Genomic DNA, 27,762 nt, shown 5'->3' with positions numbered 1-27,762 from the left:
TTTTAAATTCAGACTGTAACAACAAAGTGTGGAAAAAGTCAAGGGGTGTGAATACTTCCTGAAGGGATTGCATGTACAGTATGTTTGATCGTAGACCCCTTAATCAAAACTGAACTGCCTAAAGGAGAGACAAGGTAGTCTGACTACTAGAGTTCACATTGCCTTACTGAAACAGTACAAGATGCGTTAAAAATGTGTCCTCTTTCATTTCTCTGTGTTCACCATCTTGAAAATAATTTCTTCGATTTATATTTTAATCCGAAATCATTTCCAGTTGAAAAAAATGACAGTCTGCATATTGCATTGTTTTTTATCCCCACCACAAGTGGTTAATTTTTAAGCAATCCAATCTGATGTAAAGTCTGGGCATGGCTGCGGCAGATTTTTCCAACCCCCCCCCCCCCCCCCCCCCCCCCCCCACACACACACACACACACGCTTTCAAGCTCCCTCCCCGACTCTCTCTCTCTCGCTCTCTCACACACACGTATAATTTTATACTACGGTGGGGGCCTTTAAGAATATTTCATAGATTTGTGTCGTGTTCTGCAGTGTAGAAAGGGAGCGTTGTTTCGTGTGATCTTGGGGCACAGTTACCAGGCAAGTCTGCCTTCGTGTCTGATTTGGGGGGAACAAACAAGTAACAATTTATACAAGCAGTCATACACCCCCTTTCTTGTAACAATGTGAATGTTTTTTGAGGAGGGAGGGGTGCGCGGAGAGAGGGAGAGACAGGCTGAGAGAGAGAGAGAGAAAGGAGGAGGGGTGGTGGGGGGCGTTCTGCAATAATATAGTCAGCCATTTTTTATGTAAGGGGATTTTTCTTATTGGGGGGGTTGTTAAAAAATAAATATAAGGGCGGCCATCTTTGTTTCCTTGCGTTGTAGTGTAAAATATTCCAAAACGCCCCCCACTTTTTTTCTGGAGTCGATTTGAATATTAAATAAATATCATAATTCCGGAGGATTTCTGATTTCGAGTACGGAGCCGATGACAGGAATATAATGTCCTCTCCTCTCCGGTCCTGTGAGGAATACAAGGGCATGTTGGTTAATTCCAAGGGAGGAGATTTTGATGAAGAAGAGGACGACGGAGATCTAGACGAGAACGCAAGCGACATAAACTCGCCGGCGGCGCCTCGAGAAACTGCAACACTAGCCGCGCCAGGTAGGCTATAGTAGGCTACAGGAGACAGACACTGGCGAAAGACTCGGGAGCGCGCATACAAAATAGAAACACATACTCCAAATTGTGAAAAAAGTAAGACAGGACACGTTGTGCTGCTCATCTCAATAGTTATCTTTTGCTACAATATAATTAGTTGCGCTCCCGTTGCTCCAGAGGATAGCGCAGCTTTGAAATAGAAAGAGTTGAGGATTCCAACTTCTAAACCAACTTGAGAATGCTCTTTTCGTTTTATCCCATATATATTGCCTACAATTAACAAAGTTGATCCTCCTCGACTTTCTTTTCATCCGTAGAATGGTGCCACATTCATCAATATATATCATATCTCAATATGAATAGGTCGACGTGAAGGGTAAAGCTCACGACATCACTGTTAGAAAACATGGACTCCCCAGCAATACGCTTTCTGATAGTGATCTTTAGAATAGTGATGTGTAAGGCGTAAGCGTTAAAACCGGATGATGGAGTGAGTGCTGGTATGACAGCGTGTAAATAAACTTGATCCTACCCCCTGACTGTCTCCACACTGACAGGGACGGTACATGATAGGACACTGACACTCTACTAAAGTTATGAATAGAACCGTTATGTGTCGCCTACAGGGCCTTTGTTTTCCCTCTCTTTTCGTTGTCATAGCAGACTAACACATATTTAACAAGCAGGCATGTAATAAACATAATAAATACAGCCACATGAAAGAAAGGACTTGCCTACAACAATGTAATGTGCAAAACAGTTTTTTTAAATCCAAATAAGTTTATTTTTGAGGGACTATGATCAGGCCTACCTGGTTCCTGAAAACCTAGTAACATGCTTGCATTATTTTACAGTTAATTTGAATTAGCCTAATTAAATAGAATGCATGTGCATGTAGCCTATTCAATAGTAGCATTCGATAGGCTATTGCATATCATGATTTTGGGATATTCAACAAGGGCCCATTTAGAATCACTGAATTGATTGTCTCGAGACGGACAAGCGCGCGAATCGATTAGTGCGCTTCCCGCCGTTGCCAACCCCCAGCGACCTCCGCCAGCGGTTGTCGCTCTTGTGGTCAGGACCCAGGTTTTGGAGTTAACGGGAAGTAGCCTAGGGTAGGGAGTTGTTTCAGTCACAGACGCCCCATTATATTGACTAGATACTCAAGTGGCCGCTCTAACAATAAAAATACATGTAAATAAAATGGAAGGCAGTCGGGAGGAGGCAAGAGCAGGTGGGACCATTTTAGCCAATGAGAGGGCAGATACGCTTGCGAACAACAGGCACAACTCCGATATAAAGTGTTTTTTTTCTCAAAGTTCCAGGTATGTCACATGTGCTACTTATATCAGTACACTAGTAGCAACCTAAGCATTACGAAACTTCTATTCGGTCAAATAAGCCGCAAGTAACAAATAAGCCTTTACATATTTGTTTTAACCAAATTCGACACTCTCATTGATCTCCATACAAAACTCCTCGCTTGGTGAGTGATAAAAACGCAAAAACGCCACCTGCTGGAGAAGACAGATTTTGGGCCTAGTTATCCCTCTCGCTTCGCCTCTTCCTCTCTGGTTCAGTTCATCAGATATAGACAGACTGGCTTGCGGCCTTAGAATCACCGAGCCCCGCGTGCGTGCTGCTGCCGCCTCTGGCTGCACTCTGCAGCAGACATGCGGAGACCTTGTTTGGGAGCGCGCTGCGTGTTGTAACCCTACTGTAGGCGCCCAACAAAGACAAACAATAAAAACCAACTAATTTATACGATGTGCATGGTGGCCGTAAGCGATAGTTCTTGGTGATGTGTTTCCCCTTTTCTCCACCCTCCCGACAATACATAGGCTTATCTTTCTCTCACTCTCAAAAAGGCTACTGTCTCTCGCTTTGCCTAGTGAAAAACTTGAATAAAGGGTTGAAAGACTCATTTGGAAGTCCCTTGAAAACTCACTAACAGATCCTCAAAACGTTCGGTGGTGTTGTCTTCGAAATAAAGCTATGACATGTTTTATTGGTTTCTATTTCCCCAATTGTTTATTGCAGGACAAATATATTGCTATGGGTATACATTTCTTATATGACGGCCTCAGTTTCCAAATACCACCATGAATACTATTATTGTGTGCTATACAACACTCATTGACATATAATGTCAATATAGCCAGTTATGGCTTTGCTTTTCATTGAACTATACCAAGCAGCTGTCAAATACACTTATCTGTCAAACACACTGACTGGAACTAATTGAAAATTTGTCAGAATTCAGTCAAGGTAGAAAGTCATGTTAAGACACTAGTCCCTCCCATATGACACATGGGGTGTCAATGCACACATCACAGCGGGATGGTGCAATGCTTCTGTTGTGCTTAATTGTGTTCAGAAGAGATTAGATTGACGATTCAAAGCCTTCAAAGAGGATTATAGTCAATATGATTTAGTCACAACTCGCTCTCTTTCTTTTCATCCACATCTCCTCTCTTCAACCTGCCATAGAGGAAGAAGGGGGGGCATTGGACAGGGACAGTCTAGGGAGGAAGAAACGAGGGCCCAAGAAGAAGAAGGAGACAAAGAAGAAGGAGAAAGAGAAAGAAGGAAAACTCTCCAAAGCTAAAAAACGGAAAAGGATTGTAAGTTTCTCGGACATGACCATATCACTCCATCTGTAGCCATACTTTCTGATCACACTTCATTCTATTTTTATTGCCCCCCCTTTTATGTTCTCTCTCTTTCTTTCTCTCTTTCCCTCTTCCCCTCTCTCCCCTTCTCTTCTCCTCTCCCCTCTCAGGACAGTGATGTAGAGAGAGACTCGGAGAGAGAGAGAGACTATGGAGAGAACTCTGACAGTGCAGCCAGCATCTTCACTTGTGAGAAAAAGAAGAAGAAGAAACACAAGGAGAAGAAGGAGAAAAAAAAACAAAAGATGAAAAAAGACAATGGGGACAGCACGCAAGAGGAGACAATAAAAGTAAGGACACAACAAAAAAGTTTTGTCATTGTTTTGCTTCTTCTTGGCCTCACTCTGATGGCTCTAGTCTAGCGCTCTGATTCGTTGTTTCTTTCCACCAGCCAATAGAACAGAAGACGTCGGCCCAGCTGGCTAAAGACTGGGGTCTGGAGGATGTGGATCATACCTTCACTGAAGATGACTACCGCACACTCACCAACTACAAAGCCTTCAGCCAGTCCATGAGGTACTGTGGAGATGTCACGCAGCTGACTCTATTTAACTTGAAATCAGACAGGGCCGGTGGCAGAATGTTTAGCCTAGAAACATTTAGCTTATCGCGCCTCGTTCTCAGTCAAAGGGGACAATTTACTGAGTTATTGATTGAGATTAGATTCCTAACGTACTCATTTAGCTTCCCCTCTCCCCTACTCCTCTTCTTCCTCGTCTTCCTCTTCGCCCCTCGCAGGCCCATGATCGCCAAGAAGAACCCTAAGATCCCCATGTCTAAGATGATGACCATCCTGGGGGTCAAGTGGAGGGAGTTCAGTTCCAACAACCCCTTCAAGGGCTCAGGTGCTGCGGCCGTGGCAGCTGCAGCCGCGGCCGCCGCCATTGCCGTCGCCGAGCAGGTCTCCGCGGCAACCGCTTCCCCATCCCCTCCGCCCCCTCCGCCCCGGAAGCAGCCCCAAACTCCCCGGCCGGCCCCCCAGCCGCCGCCCCCGCTCCGCAAGGCCAAGACCAAAGAGGGCAAAGGTTAGAAAAAGAGGAGGGTGGAAGAGTCTATTGTAATAGTATGTGTACAGTAGCAGGGTCTGAATTGGAATGGGTTTGGTCCTAACCAATTGCCCCGGTCCTCTCCCTGTTTTTCAGGCCCTGGATATAAGAAGAGTCGCAGTAAGAGTCCTCGTGTTCTGGCTGAGAGGAAGAAGGCGGTGGCAGCGGCTGCGGCAGCAGCAGTAGCGGCGGCAGCAGCAGCAAAGGCCAAGAAGATGGCTCCCATACGCATCAAACTAGGGGCCCTAGGCAACAAGAGGAAGAAGAGCAGCTCTGTGAGTTTCACTATGCTATGTAATGTATATGGATGTATAGATGTGCTGTGTGGGCTACTGTCTGTGGGAGCATGCAGGTGTGTGAGAGTCGACAGATTTGACTGTGTTTCTCTCTCTCGCTCTCTCCCTCCCTCCCTTCCTCTCAGAGTGGTGAGGATGTTGAGGAGGAAGATTCGGAGCAGGAGGACTCCAGTGTCCACAGCTCCTCGGTCCGCTCCGACAGCTCGCCCCGCGTCAAGAAGAACAAAAGAGGACGGCCCGCCAAGAAGAAGAAGAAAAGTAAACTAAATGTTCCTTAGAAAAAGTCAACTCTCTATTCTAATCTGGTGTCTCCCAATCTCTCCCTCTTTCTTTTTCTCACTCCCTCTATCTCTTTCCCTCTCTTCTCTATCTCTCTCTCTCTTTCTCTCGTCCTCTCTCTCCCAGGTCTCGCTCTCTCTCTGCCTCATCTCTAGAACCTAAAAGAGTTTTTTGTCTGTCCCTATAGGAGAACCCTTTGAATAACTCTTTTTGGTTCCAGGTAGAACCCTTTTGAGTTCTACCTGGAAACAAAAAGGGTTCTCCTATGGGGACAGCCGAAGAACACTTTTGGAACCGTTTTGTCTAAGAGTGTACCTTGCGTCTCTCTCCCTCTTATCTTTCTCTCCATCTCTCTCTCTCTCTATGGTCTCTCTTTCTCCACAACATCTCTCCCTCTCTCTCCCTCACATTGTTGTTCTCCCTAATTTTCTCCCCCACCCCTCTCTCTCTGTCAGTGCTGGGTGAGGGTGATGTGGAGGTGGATGGTTATGAGACAGACCACCAGGACTACTGTGAGGTGTGCCAGCAGGGAGGGGAGATCATTCTCTGTGACACCTGTCCCAGAGCCTACCACCTGGTCTGTCTGGAGCCTGAGCTGGAGAAGGCCCCCGAGGGCAAGTGGAGCTGCCCCCATTGTGTGAGTTACTGTAATGCTTAAAATTGGTTGTACCTTAATCGTCATGTTTACGATTGATTTATATTATTGTATGGAATAATGTATTACCATTTCGCACCATATACACACTATTCCTTTAAGTGCTCCTCAACCTATTCATTCTCCATGGTCTCATTCTCCTCTCCTGTCCTCCTCCTCTCCAACAGGAGAAAGAGGGGATCCAGTGGGAAGCGAAGGATGAGGACTTTGAGGAGTTTGAGGAGGAGAGTGAGGACATGGTGGTACCAGAAGTACCTGGGGTTGGACTGCTGGTAGGACTGGAGGAAGAGGAGGATGAGCACATGGAGTTCTGCAGGGTCTGTAAGGATGGGGGGGAACTATTATGCTGCGACACCTGTCCCTCCTCCTACCACATCCACTGTCTCAACCCGCCCCTGCCTGAGATCCCCAACGGAGAGTGGCTGTGTCCGCGCTGCACTGTAAGTCATGTTTGTTTGTTTCTACTTTGTGTGGAGCGCTTTGATTCTATTCTTCATTTTCGTCTTCTTCCCCCAGTGTCCTGCCATCAAAGGCAGGGTACAGAGGATCCTCCACTGGCGATGGGGCGAGCCCCCCGATCCTGTACCCGTGCCCCCCGCCCCCGATTCCCCTCCTGATGCTCCCCTGCCAACCCCCATGAAGGGCAGGGCCGAGAGGGAGTTCTTTGTCAAGCTGGCCGGACAGTCCTACTGGCACTGTACCTGGATCACTGAAATACAGGTGTGTGAGAGAGAGAGAGAGAGAGAGAGAGAGAGAGAGAGAGAGAGAGGCTGATGAAATAATATGAACAGCTGAAATGCTTGGCATGCAAGTGTGTCTACCACCTGTCTGTCTTGCCTTCCTTGTTTTCATTGAACAAATTCTCTCTATTCCTCTCCTCTTTTTCATCCCTCCATCCGTCTAGCTGGAGATCTTCCACTCTGTGATGTTCCGTAACTACCAGAGGAAGACAGATATGGATGAGCCTCCCAGTCTGGACTATGGGTCAGGGGGAGAGGAGGAGAGTGTTAAGAGTGAGAAGAGGAGGCTGAAAGACCCAGACTATGCGGCCCTGGATGACAAGTTCTATAAATACGGCATCAAGCCTGAATGGATGATGGTCCACCGCATCATTAACCACAGGTACGTGTGTGTGAGGGGGGGGAGTGTCGGTGTGTGTGCGTGCGTGTGCTAGTTTATTGATTGGTATGTCTGCAGTTGAGGCCGTAATGTGTGTGTTTTCCCAGTGTGGACAAGAAGGGGATATACCACTACCTGGTCAAGTGGAGAGACCTGACCTATGACCAGTGCACATGGGAGAGAGACAATCTGGAAATGCCAGAGTTTGTCATCCACAAGGCCAACTACTGGGCACACAGGTACTAGATTATTGTACTGGCCAATTGGCATCCATGTTGGCACCAAACACTAAAACATTCAAACTGTCTTTGTATTTATAGACTCAATATGGGAACCGTGGAAGTTCATCTCAAACCAAGTTTACCCAACTCTGTAGGCTATTGTATATGGCTCAAGGACACTGGATTTGATAGGTTGATAGGTTGATTGATTGATTGATTGATTCAGGGATGAGGTGATGAAGGAGGCTCCAGACATGCCAAGGAGGATGAGGAGTATGAGGATGGAGGAGAGCGAAGACCCCCACAGATCACCTGTCAACGACGTGAGTTCTGATTGGCTCACTCACTCTGTAACAGCCACATCTATCGGTCGTCATTCTGGTAGCCAATCAACTAACACTTCCAAGTCAAAACTCTACTATCCTTCTTTACTTGTATGCCAATTATGTTGGTCTCATTTTTTCCCCTTACATCAACATCCCGCCTACTCATTCCTTGTCTTTATCTTCCAGCCTACGATAAAGTACGAGGAGCAGCCAGACTTTGTGACGGCGACGGGGGGCACTCTGCACCTGTACCAGCTGGAGGGGCTCAACTGGCTGCGTTTCAGCTGGGCACAGGGCACTGACACCATCCTGGCAGACGAGATGGGGCTGGGCAAGACTATCCAGACCATCGTCTTCCTCTACTCACTCTTTAAAGAGGTAGGACGTCGCTGTCAGGTGGCTCTGTGTACTATGTACACCTGTATTTGGTATTGCCAGTGCTTCTAGTCCCTTCTAGTTACTGCTAGGGTTTCTAGTCCTGTGTGGCTCATTTTGTAGAGCATGGCGCTTGCAACGCCAGGGTTGTGGGTTCGATTCCCATGGGGGGGACCAGTACGAAGAAGGTATGAAAATATTTGCACTCACTACTGTAAGTCGCTCTGGATAAGAATGACTAAAATGTAAATTGCAATGCCAATTCCTTCTTAACATATTCTGCTCTATTCTATGCATTATCAATGGGTCTTTCTGCATCACAGTCACCATTGGAAATATGGTGCATCTCTTCCCTCCCCTCCACTCTTTCCTTCCCCCCACCAAGGGCCACACTCGTGGCCCGTTCCTGGTGAGTGCCCCCCTCTCCACCATCATTAACTGGGAGAGAGAGTTTGAGATGTGGGCCCCGGACTTCTACGTGGTGACCTACACAGGGGACAAGGACAGCAGAGCAATCATCAGAGAGAATGAGCTGACCTTTGACGACACGGCCATTAGGGGAGGGAAGAAAGCCTTCAAACTGAGGGTGAGGAAGGAGGGGACGGAGGGAGGGAGGGAGGAGAGGAACGACAAGGGTAATAGAAAAGAGATGAGAGAAAGCTCCAATCTTTGTGTCCTTTTATTACGACCTCGACTAATCTCAGCATCTCCTTCCCCCCTCCTCCTTCCACTTCTCTCCCAATACAATCTTCCTTTTCCCCCAACATACCCCTCTCGATCTCCCTCCCTCTCTTTCTCTCTTCTCCAGAGAGAAGCCCCAATAAAGTTCCATGTCCTGTTGACCTCCTATGAGCTGGTGACAATAGACCAGACCTCCCTGAAGTCTATAGACTGGGCATGTCTAGTGGTGGACGAAGCCCACCGCCTCAAGAACAATCAGAGCAAGGTTGGCTCCCTCTGTTTGTGTGTGTGTGTGTGTGTGTGTGTGTGTGTGTGTGTGTGTGTGTGTGTGTGTGTGTGTGTGTGTGTGTGTGTGTGTGTGTGTGTGTACGGTATATAACCTTACTGAATTTCCTCTTCAAAGACAATAAAAGTCAAATCAATCAATCAATGAATTATTGCCTGCGATTTCTCTCCTCTCCCTGGTCAGTTCTTCCGACGTCTGAATGACTATAAGATTGACCACAAGCTGCTGCTGACTGGTACTCCTCTACAGAACAACCTGGAGGAGCTGTTCCACCTGCTCAACTTCCTCACTCCCAACCGCTTCAAGTAGGGCCAGCCTCACACACACACATTCACACATAGAACCACATACACATAACATGTATAGACTGATACACACTTGGACGTGCTGTATGTATAGACGCACACACTCGTAGAAACTGGCTAACAGACATAACCAGTCACACATCTCTACCTCTACTTACATGTTTTCAATCAAAATGGCCCCTACTCACCTGACATCCTTTCTCTCTCACTCTACCTCCCTCCCTCCCCCCTCCCCACCCTCTCTGTAGTAACCTGGAGGGGTTCCTGGAGGAGTTTGCCGACATCTCCAAGGAGGACCAGATCCAGAAGCTGCATGACCTGCTGGGCCCACACATGTTGCGGAGGCTGAAGGCTGACGTCTTCAAGAACATGCCGGCCAAGACAGAGCTCATCGTACGAGTGGAACTCAGCCCCATGCAGAAGTAAGGGTTGTAGGGAGGGAGGGAGGTTAGGGAGGGAGGGAAGGAAGGAAGGGGTAAGAAAGGATGAGAGGACAGGAAAAGAGAGAGGTAGTGATGCATGGAGGGAGGGAGGGAAGGAATAGAGAGAGGTAGTGATGAAAGAAAGGTCATAAAAGAGTGAGGGAAGAGCGTAATGAAGGGCGGAAAGAAGAGGGGAGGGAAGGTGAATAGTGTGGTAGATGGAGAGATGAAAAAAGAGAGAGAGAGGGAGTATTTGACTAGTTAATCATAAAAACAATCACACACTAACTGTGCCCATCTCAATTGATGTATTTTAACAGGAAATACTACAAGTTGATTCTGACGAGGAACTTTGAGGCTCTGAACTCGAAAGGAGGAGGTAACCAGGTGTCTCTACTCAACATCATGATGGACCTGAAGAAGTGTGCCAACCACCCCTACCTCTTCCCTGTCGCCTCCATGGTAACTATCATCATAATTATATAGTCATTTATGTTACAGGAATACTGTATCAACATTTTCCACTGTAAGACTGTAATTCACCTCTGAATTGCAGTACAGTGACACCTTCTGGTAGATTTCAGTATTATAGCTACAAATGTGTCCAGCCTATTACAGCTTATTACAGTCCAGGGGGAAATCTAGCAATATGCATGAATGTAAATATGTCAAAACATAGATGTTTATGGAATTTAAAAAGTTTATATTCTTTCAGTTATTTATCAGATGACCTTGTCCGGGGATTTAAAATAGCAAGTTCAGTAAATAAGCTATATCTGTGTATATGTCATCACATGGACACGGTGTGTTGTCTTTACCATGGTATTAGGAAGCCCGTAAGACTGCAAGCGGAGCGTACGAGGGCACGGACCTCACAAAGGCTTCTGGGAAACTGACTCTTCTGCAAAAGATGATGAGAAAACTGAAGGACCAAGGACACCGCGTGCTCGTCTTCTCACAGGTTGGTACGCACACGCACGCACGCACGCACGCACGCACGCACACACACACACACACACACACACACACGGGGGCACTGTTAGCACTTCCGTAACCATTTCGCTGTTCTTTCTCTCTCCTCCCTCTCTGGTAGATGACTAAGATGTTGGACCTGTTGGAGGACTTCCTGGACTTTGAGGGTTATAAGTACGAGAGGATCGATGGAGGAGTCACAGGGGCTCTGAGACAGGAGGCCATAGACAGGTTCAATGGTGAGGGAGACACTCATCGTCTAAGGGCTCTAGAAACAAAAGCCACGACTATAGATGAAAGGGGCCTTTTTAGTTTCTTGTGAGATTTGGGTGTGTAATACAACTCCACCCTCCCTCTATTTCTCTCAGCTCCTGGTGCGCCTCAGTTCTGTTTCCTGCTGTCCACCAGGGCAGGGGGTTTGGGTATTAACCTGGCTACAGCTGACACCGTCTTCATCTTCGACTCAGACTGGAACCCCCACAATGACATCCAGGTAGAATGTCTGCCATTCACTGCCATTCTATAGCCCACAATGCACTCAGATCTGTCATTAATCTACATTTCCATCAATGGAAACAAGTCTTGACAGCATTCTTGTATCAAATCAAGTCATGTTTATTTGTCATATGCACAGGATACACATGTACTTGCAGGTTCCCTCTCGACAATGCGACAACAATAAGAAATAATACAAATATTTTTAAAAGCTCGTATGGTTTTTTACGCCATATTTTGTTTTTTTGTTTTCTTTTTTCGTCTTATCTCTTCTCTACCCCTCTCTGTCTCACCCCCCTCTACTTCTTTCAATCTCCCTTGTCACACCCTGCTGTCTCACTCCTCCCTCCCCCTCTACCCTCCCTCCCACACAGGCGTTCAGTCGTGCCCACCGCATCGGGCAGGCCAACAAGGTGATGATATACCGCTTCGTGACCCGTGCCAGTGTGGAGGAGCGCATCACCCAGGTGGCCAAGAGGAAGATGATGTTGACCCACCTCGTGGTACGGCCCGGCCTGGGCTCCAAGGCTGGATCCATGTCCAAACAGGAGCTGGACGACATCCTCAAGTTTGGCACCGAGGAGCTGTTCAAGGACGAGATTGAATGTGAGTTATTGTCAAGCACTTTGTGGCACCTGTTGATGTGGGATGGAAGGAGGATAGGAGAAAGGGGGAAGGATAGGGGAAGAGCAGGAGGAGGATGGAGGGATCTCAAATGCGAGGATAGGACGCCGAGAGCTTAATAGGAGGGGTTCTTTAGGTACTTAATATGAGGGGTTCTTTAGGCACTTAATATGAGGGGTTCTTTAGGGACTTAATATGAGGGGTTCTTTAGGTAGTTAATATGAGGGGTTCTTTAGGGACTTAATATGAGGGGTTCTTTAGGGACTTAATATGAGGGGTGCTTTAGGGACTTAATATGAGGGGTTCTTTAGGGACTTAATATGAGGGGTTCTTTAGGGACTTAATATGAGGGGTGCTTTAGGGACTTAATATGAGGGGTTCTTTAGGGACTTAATATGAGGGGTGCTTTAGGGACTTAATATGAGGGGTTCTTTAGGGACTTAATATGAGGGGTTCTTTATGGACTTAATATGAGGGGTTCTTTAGGGACTTAATATGAGGGGTTCTTTAGGGACTTAATATGAGGGGTTCTTTAGGGACTTAATATGAGGGGTGCTTTAGGGACTTAATATGAGGGGTTCTTTAGGGACTTAATATGAGGGGTTCTTTAGGGACTTAATATGAGGGGTGCTTTAGGGACTTAATATGAGGGGTTCTTTAGGGACTTAATATGAGGGGTGCTTTAGGGACTTAATATGAGGGGTTCTTTAGGGACTTAATATGAGGGGTTCTTTATGGACTTAATATGAGGGGTTCTTTAGGGACTTAATATGAGGGGTTCTTTAGGGACTTAATATGAGGGGTTCTTTAGGGACTTAATATGAGGGGTGCTTTAGGGACTTAATATGAGGGGTTCTTTAGGGACTTAATATGAGGGGTGCTTTAGGGACTTAATATGAGGGGTTCTTTAGGTAGTTAATATGAGGGGTTCTTTAGGGACTTAATATGAGGGGTTCTTTAGGGACTTAATATGAGGGGTGCTTTAGGGACTTAATATGAGGGGTTCTTTAGGGACTTAATATGAGGGGTGCTTTAGGGACTTAATATGAGGGGTTCTTTAGGGACTTAATATGAGGGGTGCTTTAGGCACTTAATATGAGGGGTTATTTAGGGACTTAATATGAGGGGTGCTTTAGGGACTTAATATGAGGGATTCTTTAGGGACTTAATATGAGGGGTGCTTTAGGGACTTAATATGAGGGGTTCTTTAGGGACTTAATATGAGGGGTGCTTTAGGGACTTAATATGAGGGGTTATTTAGGGACTTAATATGAGGGGTGCTTTAGGCACTTAATATGAGGGGTTATTTAGGGACTTAATATGAGGGGTGCTTTAGGAACTACACTTTCTTTTTTGGGGTTGTTACATACATCTGTATATGGAATTATTTTCGTCACATCTTCATCTTTGTTTCATCACCGTTTCCTATTCCCCCAAAGTCCTCTCACCACCACGTATGTCCACCCTCTCTCCCCTACGGTGTCCAGCGGGGGACAACAGGGACGATGAGGGCAGTGTGATCCACTACGACAGCTCGGCCATCGAGAGGTTGCTGGACCGGAGCCAGGACGCTACGGATGACACAGACATGCAGAACATGAACGAATACCTGAGCTCCTTCAAAGTGGCCCGATACATGGTCCGAGAGGAGGATAAGGTGAGAGAGGGAGGGAGGGATGGAGAGAGCGGGATAGAGAGAGAGAAGTGATAACATTGCTGTTTCAGATTACAACTTTTTGTACGCTTGCATTTATACAGAAATATTATATGGCACGTTGGTGTATTTTTGTTCCTCTTATGCTAATCTAAACTGTTAACACTTTCCATTGAACTATAAAAGAGTTTGTAAGTAGATTACATCACATTGGTTATATGTAAACTGTTCTTCCATGTTCTTGCATGTGTGTATCCAGATTGAGGAGGTGGAGCGTGAGATCATTAAGCAGGAGGAGTGTGTGGACCCAGAATACTGGGAGAAGCTGCTGAGACATCACTATGAGCAACAACAGGAGGACCTGGCTAGTAAACTGGGCAAGGGCAAGAGGAACCGCAAGCCTGTCAACTACAACGACGCAGCACAGGAGGACCAAGGTAGGTAGTTGGGAACCATCAGTCGTGGTTGTCACGGAGATGGGTGTAGGCGCATCACTATGGCAACCTGGGGCATTCTGAATAACTTTTTGTTGTTGATAGACTTTGTGTCATGTCCGTGTATTGGTTCATTCATGGTTGATAGAAGAATGTTGTGCTCTTTGTTAGATTTAGATATTTTCATACACGGTCTTTGGGCAATACGTTAGGTAATGCTAAAGTAATGCTGAAGCTTTGTTAAAGTATTGCTAGTCATAGCTGCATGGGGATACTGGGCCTAGCCTGTTGACGGTACACCATGTGCTGTTTCAGACTGGCATACTGGTATTTCAGATAACCAGTCCGAGTACTCTGTGGGCTCCGAGGAGGAGGATGAAGACTTCGACGAGAGACCAGAAGGTAGGCCAAAGTACACAAGGCACAACACATTTGGAGTGAAGCCTTCTCTGTTGAATGTGTTGTGATAGATTATTTTATTCTCACATTTAGTGTTTGGATTTTAAAGGAGAGACTAGATTGATATTATGTCTGCTTTACTAGTAACCGTGCTTGACTTGGGCAGCAGCCCAGCGGAGCTGACAACTGGCACCTCAAATGTTCTACTGCTTGAGCTCCTGTTCTTCTTATAGAATATTAGCTCCAAAGTATTGTGGAGCTACTGCACATAAATTCTGTATAAACAGTACCGGCATCCAAACCTATTTCAGTCCAAGTCAACTGGTACCGTAAGTACTACACTGGTTACCAGCCACTCTCCTGACTTCTCCTCCTCCTTTCTCTCTCTCACTCTCATTCTCTCTTCTCTCTCTCTTCTCTCTCTCTCTCTCTACCTGATTCCTCTCTCTCGCTCCAGGTTCTCGCAGACAGTCCCGCCGCCAGATGAGGAACGAGAGAGACAAGCCATTGCCCCCCCTGTTGGCCAGAGTGGCCGGCAACCTGGAGGTTAGACAAAATAACCTTCTGTTCTGCTGTGTATGGGTTATGAAGTCCTTATGTAGGTACCTTTCACCTGGGCACCACTCTCTCGCCGTCCCCCCTCTCATGGCTTATGAACTGCATATGAATGCAATGTGTATGGGTTGTGAATGTGTTATAATGTCCTTATGTCCTCTAGGTGTTGGGCTTCAACACGCGCCAGCGGAAGGCCTTCCTAAACGCGGTGATGCGTTGGGGCATGCCCGCCCAGGACGCCTTCTCCTGCCAGTGGCTGGTCAGAGACCTGAGGGGCAAGAGTGAGAAGGAGTTCAAGTGAGTGGAGAGGAACTGTGATTGTTTGCGTCACCGGCTACAGTATGAGCTTACACTGAGATCTTCATACTACTTTGTAGTTGCTGGTCCCTCTTTGTTTGCTGTTTTTCGAAACCTTTTTCTCTCTTCCCCCTTTTCTGCTCTCCTACTGCCTCTCTCTGCCTGGTTCCTCTCTCTCCCTCACTTCTCTCCTCTTTCAGAGCGTATGTGTCTCTGTTCATGCGTCACCTGTGTGAGCCCGTGGCCGACGGCGCCGAGACGTTCGCCGACGGCGTGCCGAGGGAGGGCCTGTGCCGTCAGCCCGTGCTGACCCGCATCGGGGTCATGTCCCTGGTCAAGAAGAAGGTCAGGGGTCAAAGTCTATCCTAGCAACCACAATGCTAAGCTAACAGGCTAGCTAGTTACATTTCAACCAATAGCAACAGCTGTTTTTTTTAGCACAGCTGTCACCCATTCAGACCTGTCAGACCAGAATCTAACAAAGGAAATCATATGAGGAAATAGAGATATTTTACAGTCATTCGACCTCTTTCGTCTCCACTAAGATTTTCCCAGGCTGTGACTTCCTCGTGACATAAAGATACATCAATGAAAAGCCACAGAAATTAGAGCCAATTTTCCCCAGAGAAAGAGACGGTTGGCTAGACTAGAATTAGAACAGAACAGTACAGAAAATAACAGTATAGGACAGTACAGAACAGTACAGAACAGCACAGTACAGTACAGAATAGAATACTTTATTGCCAGTCAACAATGATTGACAGCTGCTTGGTCCTGTCTCTGAACCATCCCCTCCCCTCCTTTCTGCTCAGATCCAGGAGTTTGAGCACATCAACGGGCGGTGGAGTCTCCCAGAGCTGAAGCCAGAGATGAAGCCTGAGGCGCTGAGGCCAGAGGTCAGTGTGTCTTCCTCCTCCAGAGCCTCCTCCCCTGGAGGGACCATGAAGACTGCTACGCCCACCCCTGACCCCAGCTGTACCTCAGACAACACCCCCTGCACCTCCAAACCAGGTGGGTGAACAAAGTACACACACACGCAAGCATACACATGCACACACACGCGTAGGCAGGCACGCAGCTCAAAACATATCCAGCAGGGGGCACTCCAAGTCTGACTGTGATAACTGTGTGTGTGTGTACATTTGTGTGTGTAATATGTGTGTGTGTGAGCGAGGGATGACCCTCTGCCTGTGTGTTGTGTTCAGCTACCCCTGCTCCCTCAGAGAGAGAGAAGAACGGGAAAGATGGAGAGAAGGAGGAGGGAGAGAAGGAGGAGGGTAAGGCCTCATCTGAGCCAGAGAAAGATGGAGAGAAAGAGACGGAAGGGGGTAAAGCGGTAGAGGGCAACAGGAGTGCAGATCCTGAAGTGGTGAGAGATTGAATGCTGTTAATTACACAGTTCACAGTCTTAATAAATCTTGCTAACCTACATACAGTTATACCAACGACTGTCACTGAACACTATGTTTTGTCTTGTCCCCAGTCTCCAATCCCTACGAAAGAAGCTCCGCAAGAATTATCCCCTAGTACAACAACAGACAAGGAAGAGAGTGATACAAAAGAGGAGGGGAAAGAAACAAAAACGACTGACACCCCTCCGGCCCCAGTGGAGGAGAAGAAAGGAGAAGAGGAGAGTACGGAGGGCACACCGGGAGGAACAACTAAACAAGGGTCGGCGGTCAAAGATGAGAAACCAGGTAGTGTAACGCTCTCACCCGGAGAGAAGATGGAGGAGGAGGAGAAGGGGAGAGAGAAGGAGAACGACAAGGAGAGCGAGGAAGCCCCTGTTGCCACAGAAGCATCAGACAACAAGGAGAAGATGGACAGACAGCTACCCTCTGACGTGATGAAAGGTGAGTGACCTCACCTGTCTGTCTGTCCATCCGTCTGTCCATCCGTCCGTCCATTCGTCTGTACCTGTCTGTTAGTCAGTTCGTTAGTTAGTGACTCACTGACTAGTCACTGGTAGATATATGTACACTCTTAGGTATCTTTCAATGGCATCCACTGATCTAAAGGAACTTGCTTGTGTTCTTCTTGGTCACAGAGGAAGTAAAAGGTGAAAAGGATGCTGGGAAAGAAGTGGCGAAGGAGGAGGTTGCCAAAGACACCTTGCCGAAACCCCCCATCATCCCACCCGAGCGACGGCGCTTCATGTTCAACATCGCTGACGGGGGCTTCACGGGTAAACGACCCCTTTCATATGACCCCTGTCATATCTGGTACTGTGTGTTAGAGCTGTGGCAGAACTCACTCTGTATCAAGGGTTGTTTCAACATTCATTCAATGTTATGTTGATATTCACCCACACTGAGCTCCACACACAGGGATTCAGTATCATGGGTTGCTTTAGCATGAGGGTTTTAACATTGACACAATGTTGTGTTGACTTTTTCCTATAGAGGTCCAGAACACCCTCAGTCAGTATCACAGGTTGTTGTTATAACATTGATACAATATTATATTGACTTTACCCTGCAGAGATGCACACACTGTGACAGAACACACGTTGTTCATTTAACAGTAAAACAACATTATGTTGACGTTATAACATTATGCTGACGTTGTCCCCCTGCGGAGCTGCACACGCTGTGGCAGAACTCACAGGTTGTTTTAACATTGTTATAACTTTGACACAACATTATGCTAACGTTTCACCCTGCAGAGCTTCATACGCTGTGGCAGAACGAGGAGCGGGCGGCCATCTCCTCTGGGAAGATGAATGAGATCTGGCACCGGCGGCACGACTTCTGGCTGCTGGCGGGAATCGTTCTGTATCCTTGACGGCGGTTGCCAAGGAGACCGTCTTGTCGTGTTTATTTATTGATCTTGCTGCAGCAGGGGCTTCTTGTTAGAAGTCAACAAGTCCATTCACTGATGCCTTTGTGTAGCAGAGAACTATTAGATTGTGTCTGCAGAGATCTACACACGGACTAGCGATTGGAAGTCCATTCTGTTTGTTCTATTTCTGTGACTTTCACTAGAATTCCCAATCCGGAAATCTAACCCTAGCCCTCCTAACACAAGAAACACAATAAAGATCTGAAAGAATTCGATAGGAATAAGCTTGATGATGATAGCCCTATTCATAGGCTTAGTAGAAGTTGTGCTAAAATACTTATTACTACTGACAAGCTAGATGTTTGTTTGGGATTTGCCAATGATGTATTGAGCTTGTATGACCCTTGACCTCTCTGTATCAGTCATGGGTACGCGAGGTGGCAGGACATCCAGAACGACCCCCAGTTCGCCATTGTCAACGAGCCCTTCAAGTCGCAGGCCAACAAGGGCAACTTCCTGGAGATGAAGAACAAGTTCCTGGCCCGCCGCTTCAAGGTACGACACCACATGGCGTGACATAAAATGACATAACCTGACATGACATAGCATGACATGACATTGCATAGCAGTGTAGCATGGCATAGGATACATAGCGTAGAATAACTAAAAGGCCAGGAAACACTCTGAGCCCTACACATCACATGACATACTATAACATAACTATGACACCACACAACCATGACACAGACAAGATGAACACAATTCAGGACATACAGTGAGCTCCAAAAGTATTGGGACAGTGACATTTTGTTTTTGTTGTTTTGGCTCTGTACTCCAGGACTTTGGATTTGAAATGATACAATGACTATGAGATTAATGTGCAGACTGTCAGCTTAAATTTTAGGGTATTTTCATCCATATCGGGTGAACCGTTTTGAAATTATAACACTTTTTGTACATAGTCCCCCCATTTTAGTGGACCAAAAGTATTGGGACAAAATCACTTATATGTGTATTAGAGTAGTAAAAAGTTAAGTATTTGGTCCCATATTCATAGCATGCAATGACTACGTCAAGCTTGTCACTCTACAAATGTGAGATGCATTTGCTGTTTGTTTTGGTTGTGTTTCATACCCCCCCCCCCCCCCCCCAAAAAAAAAAATATGCTAACCATGTTATTGTAATGGTGAGAGGTTAGCATGTGTTGGGGGTATGATATTTGTGCGTCTGTATCTTTCACTCATCATTCTTCACGATTAATTCAGGATTATCCATAGTCATGGTAGCATCCACATTAATGTAGAAGTGTTTAGAAACATATTCTATTCTTATTTACAATAAAAGTGACTCCAAAATGACACAATACCTTACCATTCATTTCTATTGGGCTCGAAATGATCTGAAACGCAAACCAAAACAAACAGCAAATGCATCCAACAAATGTGTAGAGTCACAAGCTTGATGTAGTCATTGCGTACTAGGAATACGGGACCAAATAACTTTTACTACTTCAATACACATATAAGTGTGGCGGTAGGTAGCCTAGTGTTGGGCCAGTAACCAAAAGGTTGCTAGATCGAATCCCCGAGCTGACAAGGTAAGAATCTATCATTCTGCCCCAGAATAAGGCAGTTAACCCACTGTTCCTAGGCCATCATTGTAAATAAGAATTTGTTCTTAACTGATTTGCCTAGTTAAATAAAAAAATAATAAATGAGTTTGGTCCCATAATATGGGGGGGACTATGTACAAAACGTGCTGTAATTTTGAAACAGTTCACCCGATATGGATGAAAATACCCTCAAAGGAAAGATGATAGTCCGCACATTAACCTTATAGTCATTGTATCATTACAAATCCAAAGTGCTGAAGTACAGAGCCAGAAAAATGTGTCACGGTCCCAATACTTTTGGAGCTCACTGTATTTAAGTACAGTTCAATATCTAATAGAACACATCTGTTTTAGAAGATGTAAGCCTGAGACCCTATGAATGACAGATATTGAATTGACAGACAGATACCAGGGTGGTATTGCTGACCGGTGCGTTTGTGAAATGGCACTCATCCTGTTTTTGATGGCCTCACATGTTTCATGCCCTGACCTCAACATCCGCATTCTCACTCTCACACAATGATGGTGGCTAAAATAACACTGTAAATATGAATATTTTTTCTAGAATTTCTCCCCACATCATCTGTCTTTTTCTGACTCATTCTTCTCTCCTCCTCCTCATGCCATCCTCACATTCTGTTTATCTCTCTCCTCTTTCTGCCTATTACGATTCAGATAAATTAAACTCAATAAAACTTTCTTCCCGTGAAATGCAGTACACACTGTACATGTTGGCCAGATATATGTCAAGAAGCAGACGAGTTTTAGGACAATCCTTGATGAAAGAACTGACCCCCCCCCCCCCCCCCCAGTTATTAGAGCAGGCCCTGGTGATCGAGGAGCAGCTGAGGAGGGCAGCCTACCTGAATATGACCCAGGACCCGGTCCACCCCGCCATGGCCCTGAACGCCCGCTTCGCCGAGGTGGAGTGTTTGGCTGAGTCCCACCAGCACCTCAGCAAGGAGTCCCTGGCCGGGAACAAACCTGCCAACGCAGTGCTGCACAAGGGTGAGGGACACACACACACACACACACACACACACACACACAAACCCAAAATCTCCCTCCCCTTTCTGCGTGTGTGTGTGGTGTGCGTCTGTACGCATTTATATCAGAAATAAAGATAAAGAAACAATCTCCCAGACTACATCTTTTCAACGTTCTTTGACCTGAATCTGTCAGCAGACCAGGCCTCACAGAGCTGCTGCTGCCAGAAGCTAACATTTCACAATATCAACTTCAAGATAGAGTTACAATCTCAGTTACCAGACTTGTTTGTTCGTTCAGAAAATGTCCTCATCCGATCTCTGACGAGTTGGTGTGTTTGTATTGTTCATTTGAAAGGACAACATACTGGCTTGACTTTTTCAGTATTCTACAACAATCCTGAAAGATAGAGATACGTTTATACAAAATGTGCCATGTCGGTTTCGTGACATTAAACAAAAATGAGCGTTCAATATTGTAGTGCTTCAGTGGGGGCAGGCTTTTGCTTCCAACACAACATATTCTATATGCCCTGTGGCCTAAATTGTCTCACTGTATAATGTAACTCAAACCTAGTGGGAGACTGATAGAGTACGTAGTTGATGGTTAATACTAACACACCAATAGCTGCTTGTAATGGTTAACAGTAATTTACTAATCTAATAGCTGCTTGGAATGGCTAATGGAAGGAATTGACCGTTGAGTTGTTGTAATTTCAGTGCTGAACCAGTTGGAGGAGCTGCTGAGTGACATGAAGGCTGACGTGACGCGGCTCCCTGCCACACTGTCCCGAGTCCCGCCCATCGCCGCACGCCTGCAGATGTCAGAGAGGAGCATCCTCAGCAGACTAGCCAGCAAGGGTACTGACACACACACTCCCCCGGTAAGTAGACTGAGTTCACACACACGCAGGAACACACATACACACACAGTAACGCAAGCCCGCGCAACACGCATACACACAAACTACCTGTGAACACACACAGACACATATATACACACACACACACACACACACACTCAGACTTCTGATTATTCTTTTTGATTTCGATCGATCATCAAATTGACAGTCTGTCCCCGCTCCCTCCAGATCATCCCTCCAGGACCGTACGCCACTCCTCAGAACTTTGGACCCGCCTTCACCCCCGTCCCCCCGGGAGTCTTACCCATGGGAGGGGCCAACTACAGCCAGATGCCCCCTGGATCTTTCGTATCAGGTCAGTGGCTACACTGTGCTGTAACACCCATTCACTGAAAAGGGCTTTCCAAAACTACTAATGAATGATTCCATGTTGCTATCAGTTAGAAGTGTTTTTTATGGGTTGCTACTCTGCAGCTGCTGCATTTCTTGCCGAAATCCTTCATTTATTATCTGATAAAGTCAATCCTTCATCAGTGAAGCTTTGGAAAAAATGTGGTTTGTGTTTGTGTGTGTGTGTGTGTGTGTGTGTGTGTGTGTGTGTGTGTGTGTGTGTGTGTGTGTGTGTGTGTGTGTGTGTGTGTGTGTGTGTGTGTGTGTGTGTGTACTCGTTCCAAGTAGGGCGTCTGTACAGCCCAAGCAGAGAAGACAAATCCATTTAGCTTAAGCTGCAGTACCTCCGAGAGTATGTACTATACCAGTGTATTGCACTATATTTATGTTGATATAGACCTAATGAGGTTCAGTTTAGAATGCATTGGCTTCTGGCTCTGGAATCTTGGGACAGATGGGTCAAATCTGTACCAGATAATGCATGGGGAATGTAGCATCTTTATATGGTCATACATTTTGTAGTGAGATATTTGCGTCTGTTGCTATATAGATCATTATGGTGAGGTTAATGCTTCTAGGCCTTTTTACACTGTATTGTTCTTAGCCCCGGGCTACGTCTGGCCCTGGGCTAGCTTATCCTTTGTGTCACACAAGCATTTGTTAACCCTGGGCTGAGCTTTTGCCATGGGCTAAGGATTCACACTTGTATTCCAAAGCCCTGGGATAACAGACAAACACAACACGCGACCAACATTCTATTGCAGCAACGCGACCAATTTTATAAGCAATAAGGCATTTATTAACATATTCATTTTCCTCTAGCCTAGCGTATTATTTCCAACAGTGATTGGTGTCTGCCTGTCCGACCTTCGGAAACAATTTTTCTCACTTGAAATGCGATCTTGCTCTGTATAGAGAACGCTGTGCAAGGAAGATACATCGACTTTTCTGATCCAGGCAATATCATCCAACAATATTGTTATCATGGATAGCTATATACAATTAAATGTCAATAGAAAACAGACGGAAATGGAGCGTTTGCTGCCCTTCCAGCTGTAGAGTTTGTGGATTCAGAGGCTAGCTAAATGAAACCCACTGGGCACAGATGTCAATTCAACATCTATTCCACGTTGGGTCAACGTAATTTCATTAAAATAACGTGGAAACAACGTTGATTCAACCCATGTGTGCCCACTGGGAAGACGTTGGCCAGCCTGCCTAGCAACCGTTTTTGTTTTTGAACGGATTAAAGTATTTCAGTTTTTTTTTGTCCTCAGATGGAAAGATGAAATAGTATAAATGTACTTATCAAAATAGTGTGCAGAACGCATCACAGGCATCACGAGCATATGCAAATGAAGAGAAAGTGCAGCTTTTGTGATTGGACAGTGACAATTCTATGCGTTATTCTCGACCCCGTTTCACACTGGCTATTTTGGCACCGTGTTTCTGGCGCTAGCCCCCGAAAAGTCGGTGCTAACCCTGCTCCGGAGCAGGGCCAGCTAGCCCTGGGCTAAGGTTGGTGCTAGCCCACTTTGGAATGTACATGTGTGAACACTCGATTAGCCCCGGGCTAAAATGTCTCTTAGTCCAGGGCTAAAATGTCTCTTAGCCCAGGGCTAAATCGCAGTGTGAACGTGTCTAGGTAGTGTGTAGTAGTCACCTGTTTTTTCTCAAATGGCACTGTGGGATTACTCCCTGGTTTGTAACATCCTTCTAAGCACTATTTATTGAAGAAAACTGAGTTGAGAACGTCCTCTCATCTGTCATGGCTCAATAAACCCTGGCAATGCCGGAGACACTTAGATCAGTGAGATCCACTTTGTCTTTGTCTTTGTTTTCGTTGCTGTTAGTGGTGTCAGATTGCCACCTCAAGTAGTCAGGTTCACTGCTAATCACAATCTCTGATGTCAAAATGTTTTTGTCACTTTGGGGTGGATCCCTCAGAACTGGAATGATGTCATTCTGTTTCTATGGTGAATCCTTCCACTTAAATTGAACTTTCACTTAGTCATGCACTGATGTCAATATTGGGAGATTTGAAAATTCTACTTGGTGGAAGTTAGGATTTGCCCTTTTATCTTTTCAATTGTTGAAAAACCTACAAACTGTTTTCTATTGGCTATTCTGAACCAAGCTTGCAAGAATATGAAGGTGTCCAGTACGTTGGAACCCCACAAACAATTTTGGAAGAATATTTGCAGATGTTGATTTTTCCTCCTAAAGGTTTATTCTACTCATTGGCGTAATTAAAATATTCTAAACTCTCCACCTCAAACTCTCCACCTTTTTTGGGGGGGCTTATTGTCCAGCTCTTTCAGTCGTTTTTAAGTCCACTCCAACTGCCAACAATTTGTTTTCCCTCAATTTAGTTTGGCTACAGCAGATGTTGACCAGATACGTCTGCTCTGGAGTGTGTAACAGAACTCTAACAGAGATGCAGAGATATTTGGTAAGCCTGATACTCCCCACTGGTATTACTCTGTATTGGCCTGGCTGATCCAGGATGCTGTGATCCAGGGTGCTGTGATCCAGTCCGTCTGTAGTGTGGACCTGCATTCCTACATCTTGATTTATGTATTTGCAGTGGGACCCATCAGTCTGAGACAGCATTCTGGGAGATTCGTTTTTTCTTTTTCTGAAAATGTGCCGTTAGTTCATTTCGTACCGCATCGCGGTGCCAAGATGTAATTCAGTCTCCAGGGACTTTGTACAAAGGTATTTTAAGAGGACACCAAACCACACAGAAGTTGCTTGTGTAAACTCCTTGTTGTGACTTGTGAACCAGAACTCTCTGAGGCTTGGCTGAACAGAATGCTGGGCTGAACGCTGGTGTTCAGAAATAGTCGCTAGATCACACACCGTCTGTCTGTTCTCTGTGGGTGTTGAGTCTGAGTGGACCGTGCTGCTGAAGCAGCTGAACACACAGACAGTCTGAACGAATGAATGCGCTCTCTGGGTAGAGCTATAAATATTTGGTATATGGGGGTGCGTTGGGTTTGTTGTCTTGATTAGGGTAGCTCTGGTTGGTGACCCCTTTTTAGAGAAAAGGAAGAGAGGGGGAGAGAGGAAGAGGAGAGTGAAGAGCAGAGGGGGAGAGAGAGAGCAGGAAATGATAGGAGAGGGGGAGAAAGAGGAGAGAGGGGGAGAGAAGAGAGACAGAGAGGAGTGTGGAGAGGAGCGGAGGGAGAGAGTGAGTGAGGAAAAACAGTGAATGGAAAAAGCTAACACTTCTATGACCTCATAATAACCTGATAATAACCTCACTTCAACAGTCTGGTCACCTCATCCCAGTCCTGAGTACGCAAAGCTGCTGCTGCGTCAAAATAAACAACTTCTGTCTGCCCTGCGTCTTTTCTCACTGTGTAACTGTAGCTAACCTCGGTGAACTCCAAGCAAAACGTAATGGCATTTCAACACACCTGAATTGTGAGAACACAAACTTTCAACAACATTGACTGTCCCTCAAAATGGCTTGCCCTTTGGGAAGTGTAACAATGATGTTGTGGTTGTTGTTGTTTCCATGACACCTCGAGGAAGCTGACCCTCAGTAGTGGAGTTTTGAGTGCCAGACTGCCTGAACTGACTGACTGTCGCTCGTGTTACCATGGCGTTGCTGGGGTGTTGCCGTGGCGTTGACGTGGTGACCCCTACCTCTCCCTCCCAGTCCCACCCAGTCTCTACAGCTCTGCCGCTTGTCTGCCCCCACAGAAGCCCCAGAAGCCCCGGGTGGCGGCGGCGCCGGCTTCCTGAAGACCAAGGAGCACGACATCATGCAGCGGCAGCGCGTGGTCGACCTGTGGAAGGACGGCAAATCGGAGGGGTCCATCGGGCAGGAGCTGAGGATGCCTAAGTCCACGGTGCACAGCATCATCGTCAAGTACCGCCTCAGTAACACCGTGGAGAACCTGCCCCGCAACGGACGGCCCAAGAAACCCTGAGGATGGCGGGATGGAGAGATGGAGGGAGAGGTGGAGAAGCACAGAGAGAGACAGAATCCAAAAGGAGGAGAGGAGAAGAGACGGCACTTTGCAGTAAAGCATGGACGATGGATAGTGAGAGAGAGAGGGAGGTGGAGGGAGGCAGGGAGAGAGAGAGAGAGAGAATCCAAAAGGCACTGCTTTGAAGTAAAACATGGACAATTTATAGTGAGAGGAAGGTGAATTGTCTGGCCAAAAAATAGAGGGGGAAAGGGGGAAGGAAAGAAGGAAAGAGGCCCGTAACCTGACTCTGGGGGAGAAGTGTTGGCAGAGAGAAAAAGGCAACGAGGAAAAAATAGCGAGAGTATGTTAATGTAATCAAGAGAGAAGGGGTTCAAGAATGTAGGTATGAGCAGCTGAAAGAGACAAACATGCAAAGAAAGGGGAGATTTGTTCTTTTTCATTCCTCAGACAAATCTACTGGCCCGTTTCTATCCCTTCTCTCTCCCGTTCTGCCCCAACGTTTCCCCTCCGGAATCATTCTTTATCCGACGGCTGAGTGAACGACTCCGCACTTCGACTCTGCACTCCTTCATTCCTCCACAATCCCTCTCTGTCCTGCACACCTCATCCTCCCTCTCTCTTACACACACACACAGCAGACCTTGCACACAACATTACCTAAACCTACTAAGACTGGTCTCTCTCTGTACTACCCTCCTCTGTTCAATACAAGGCACTGCAATGCAAATGCAAGCCAAAGTGGACCATGCTGGATTTTCTCATTTCAACCCCAAAAAATTAGAATGAGGAAAAATTGTCCCTGGACTGAATCACCCCTCGGCATTCCAGATTCCAAGCCCAACCAACCGTAAAGCAGCACAGATGTAGAAACAAAAGTACTTCCTGTTTTTATATTGTTGTCGTCGTAATGAACCAATCAACATGAGATGTGAAGAGGACAGTGACCAATGGGAAGAGAGCTGTATTCTTTGTACTGTATTGGCCAACCATACTTACTGTAGCACCTTTATATGGGGTCACTTTATCTTGATGGACGTAAGAAGGAAACGCAGGCAATAGGGGGTCTGGTATTGGGACAACGATGTGGTGTAGTGTCATGAAGTGTGAATGTGTGAAAAAGTGATCAGCTGGTGTTTCATGTACCTCAAAGCACAAAGCGTGGCTTGACTTGTCGGCCCAAATTCTTTAACGGAATGACATTAAAGAAAGATTAGATTGGATCTGCAAAAGGGAAAGTGATATTGTACAGGACATGCCTGTGCACACACACACACACACACACACACGCTCATGCATGTGCGAAAGTGTTGGCATACACACATGTGGGAATACACACTCACACACACACAAAAACAACTCTGATAGAGTAATTGTGGATATTCTTGTTATGCTAAGTCAAGCTGCAAGTCTGTCTCTCCAGAACTGCTCTTGTCCAAAATGGACAACTATGTCTACAAAACATCTGCTGCCTGCTCTCATTTTCATTGCCAGGTCTTCTCCTCCTCCTCCCTCTCTTTCTGGTTTTCATTTCTCTCTGAGGTGAATGATAGACTGCACCACGGCATTGGCTGTTTAGAGGATCAGGCCCACAAAGTCTTGACTGTCAGTACTCTCTCACCTTCTCTCTCTCTCTCTCTCTCTCTCTCTCTCTCTCTCTCTCTCTCTCTCTCTCTCTCTCTCTCTCTCTCTCTCTCTCTCTCTCTCTCTCTCTCTCACACTCTTTCACTCTCTCTCTCCCTCTTTCTCTCTGATAGGCAAGAAACAGCTGCTTGAACAAAGGAAACAGGTAGAGCAGAATGAACGAGGGATTAGACCACACTCCTGAGAAGGGAGAGAGAGGGAGGGGAAAAAGAGGGGGAGATGAGTCGGAGTGAAGAGTTGAAAGTGTTGGATGAGTGCACGGGTG

At 46.3% G+C, this 27,762-nt stretch overlaps 1 protein-coding gene across 1 annotated transcript; it reads left to right on the top strand.

Annotated features, from left to right (window-relative positions):
• Positions 1–780: 780 nt before the first annotated feature.
• Positions 781–27,540, top strand: LOC120049682 (chromodomain-helicase-DNA-binding protein 3-like). Its single transcript, XM_038996031.1, has 39 exons — positions 781–1,167; positions 3,658–3,791; positions 3,950–4,129; positions 4,231–4,355; positions 4,578–4,864; positions 4,982–5,160; positions 5,307–5,439; positions 5,916–6,097; positions 6,283–6,555; positions 6,632–6,835; positions 7,020–7,237; positions 7,342–7,473; positions 7,682–7,778; positions 7,968–8,159; positions 8,542–8,742; positions 8,965–9,102; positions 9,307–9,428; positions 9,677–9,850; positions 10,171–10,312; positions 10,680–10,811; positions 10,944–11,061; positions 11,191–11,315; positions 11,692–11,923; positions 13,429–13,598; positions 13,855–14,032; positions 14,366–14,431; positions 14,886–14,974; positions 15,147–15,280; positions 15,481–15,625; positions 16,093–16,291; positions 16,486–16,649; positions 16,764–17,133; positions 17,328–17,465; positions 17,946–18,054; positions 18,484–18,616; positions 20,486–20,681; positions 21,380–21,543; positions 21,751–21,877; positions 25,624–27,540. Exons 1-39 carry the CDS (start codon positions 1,005–1,007, stop codon positions 25,851–25,853), a joined length of 6,495 nt encoding a protein of 2,164 aa, XP_038851959.1. The 5' UTR covers positions 781–1,004; the 3' UTR covers positions 25,854–27,540.
• The last annotated feature ends 222 nt before the right edge of the window (positions 27,541–27,762 follow it).

The sequence above is a fragment of the Salvelinus namaycush genome, chromosome 6 (assembly GCF_016432855.1).
Source record: "Salvelinus namaycush isolate Seneca chromosome 6, SaNama_1.0, whole genome shotgun sequence".
Classification (NCBI taxonomy): domain Eukaryota; kingdom Metazoa; phylum Chordata; class Actinopteri; order Salmoniformes; family Salmonidae; genus Salvelinus; species Salvelinus namaycush.
Note: the sequence above shows the minus strand (reverse complement) of the source record. Positions and strands in the feature narration are given on the sequence as shown.